The sequence below is a fragment of the Trypanosoma cruzi genome, genomic scaffold, assembly GCF_000209065.1.
Source record: "Trypanosoma cruzi strain CL Brener 1047053512503 genomic scaffold, whole genome shotgun sequence".
NCBI lineage: Eukaryota > Euglenozoa > Kinetoplastea > Trypanosomatida > Trypanosomatidae > Trypanosoma > Trypanosoma cruzi.
In genome coordinates, this window is record NW_001849212.1 from 1 (window position 1) to 2,061 (window position 2,061).

General features: G+C 52.8%; 2 protein-coding genes across 2 annotated transcripts, besides 6 other annotated features; both read right to left on the minus strand.

The window, feature by feature from the left end:
- Nucleotides 1–926: a sequence feature (heterozygous, non-Esmeraldo-like haplotype).
- Nucleotides 5–1,114, minus strand: Tc00.1047053408547.10 (mucin-associated surface protein (MASP), putative; the record flags this gene model as incomplete). The annotated part of the gene is made up of 1 exon (XM_797511.1): nt 5–1,114. The coding sequence occupies one exon, from the start codon at nt 1,112–1,114 to the stop codon at nt 5–7; it is 1,110 nt and encodes a 369-aa protein (XP_802604.1).
- Nucleotides 927–1,119: a sequence feature (areas merged during assembly that could not be assigned to a particular haplotype. This can correspond to areas where the two haplotypes were merged or to regions with more than two copies in the genome that were merged during assembly.).
- Nucleotides 1,120–1,298: a sequence feature (heterozygous, Esmeraldo-like haplotype).
- Nucleotides 1,299–1,524: a sequence feature (areas merged during assembly that could not be assigned to a particular haplotype. This can correspond to areas where the two haplotypes were merged or to regions with more than two copies in the genome that were merged during assembly.).
- Nucleotides 1,321–1,343: a microsatellite.
- Nucleotides 1,525–2,061: a sequence feature (heterozygous, Esmeraldo-like haplotype).
- Tc00.1047053408547.5 (mucin TcMUCII, putative) lies at nt 1,660–2,061 on the minus strand (the record flags this gene model as incomplete). Its single annotated transcript, XM_797512.1, has 1 exon — nt 1,660–2,061. A coding segment is annotated over one exon (402 nt), but the record flags the coding sequence as incomplete, so codon positions are not given.

A 2,061-nucleotide genomic window follows, 5' to 3' on the forward strand; every position in this document is an offset into this window, starting at 1 on the left:
ACTCTCACGCGGCCACCACCGCAGCCGCAGCCGCACACGCAACAACAAGAAGAAGCAAAAGAGGGGAGGTGGTGTGGGAGACCGCGGTGCTGCCGTCACTGCCCTCAGTAGGTGGCGCAACTTTTGCATTGGCGTTGGTCGCTGCTGCCGCTTCTGGACCTCGATGAGAGTCTGTCGGAATACCACCAGTTTCTCCACGACGACGCTCCTCATCGGCCACTGCGGCATCATCCTGCTGAGTATTGCCGAGTGGCGCCTCAGGGTGCTGTTCACTTTGATGAGTAACATTGTCACTTCCAGACCGAGGTGAGGATGACTGAGGGATTTGGCCTTCAGTTCCGGAGCTCGTAACGAGCGTGGTATCAGAGGTTGCTGGAGCCTCTCCTGGCTCTGGCGAATTTTCTATTTCCCCCCCGCTCTGTTTTTCATCCTGTGGTGGCGGACGCATCCCGGACACTTGCGGCTGAGTGGCGAGCGATGTTTCCTGCTTCGCCGATGGTTGTCCTTGTGCCGCAATCTTCCCTTGGCTCCCTGATGTATTGAGGTTTGGTACAGCAGGTGGTGCACGACCTCCTTTTGAATTCGGTTCCGGTGGATGCGGCGGAGTGAGTTCTGCTGGTGGTTTTATGTGTCCAACATTCCCTGCCCCTCCAGCGCGGTCATCAGTAGAATCCGTTAAGTCCCCAGAGGCACCTGAGGACGGAAGGCCACTGCCACCAGCATTACCCACTCCGGTAGGGGAACTGTTGTTGTCAGCAGGTGGACCGGAAGAAAGTTGCGCGTTTTTATCTTTTGATATTTCCTTATCTAAACTTTTATCACTCAAATCTTCACCTTCTAGCGCATCAACTTCTTGCTCGCTTCTTCCCGGAAGTTCTACTGCGGATCCAAGTGGTGCTCCTCCCTCGACTTTTGGTGTTACGGTTTCCGAGCTTGGTTCCCCCAGTAATGACGGTCCATTTTGTGTTATTTCCTGCAAACCTCCAACAATACTTGCAGAATGACCGGAGACACCGGCATCAGGTGCAGGATCCTCAGCAAAAACGCCGCCACCGCACCACAGCACGCAGAGGGCACACACCAGCAGCACACGGCCAGTCATCATCATCGCCATCACTCCTGTCACTTGCGTGTAGCCTTCAGCACAAACTAACACCCCGTCAACGCAGAGCAAAGGAAAGAAGAGTGGCACAGTAAAAAACACCAGCGGCAGCAGCATGCATTTCATGAGAAACATTGAACCGATGAAGGCGCCAAAAATAAAAATAAAAAAACAAACGAAACACAACACCCCGCAATAATTTAACAAGAAAAACAGGCAAAAAAAAAAAAAAAAAAAAAAAGAGTAAACAAACAGCAATAAATTAAAGCAGTAAAAACACACAAAACCTGCGCCCAAAGGGCTCCAGTGTGCATGCACCCTCTCTCAACAGTGCGTCCACGCAAACAGTTGTACGCGTGTCGTGCATATGAGTGTGTCTGCGATGCGTTCCACGTGACGGATACAGGGAGCAGCAACGCGGAGCACACAACAGGGCAGCCGAAGCAAACAAAACAAAAACACAATCATTATTTTCTTTTATTTACATCGGACCACAGTAGACGTACACATGTCCCCGTGGCTTGGAGTGCTGGCACGCACAGCCCGCATGCACCTCTTCAGCCCACAGCGGTGTACGCCAGCGCGGATGCGGCGAGAAGCAGCGGGGCACACACCCACACAGAGCTGCTGAGGCTGCCGTCGATTCTGTGAAGAAGTGACGGTGCACGGGTTGTCGTCGTGGTTGGCGCCTCCGTAGTCGTAATACTTGGTGCCTCTGGCGCAGTGGTAGTCGTGGTTGGTGCGTTTGTCGTAGTGGTGGTCGTGATAGTCGTCTGGGCAGGAGGTTTGTTCGTCGTGGTCGTCTTCGTGAGATCTTCGGCTTTCTCAACTGCTTTTTCTGCGGATGGGTGCTTGAGACTTTGTGTCTCTGTAGTGCTGCTCGCAACTTCTGTCTGCAACGTACTGAGTGCGCCTTTTGATTGCTGTTCCGGATGTGCCAACTTTTGTTCTCCCTCTAA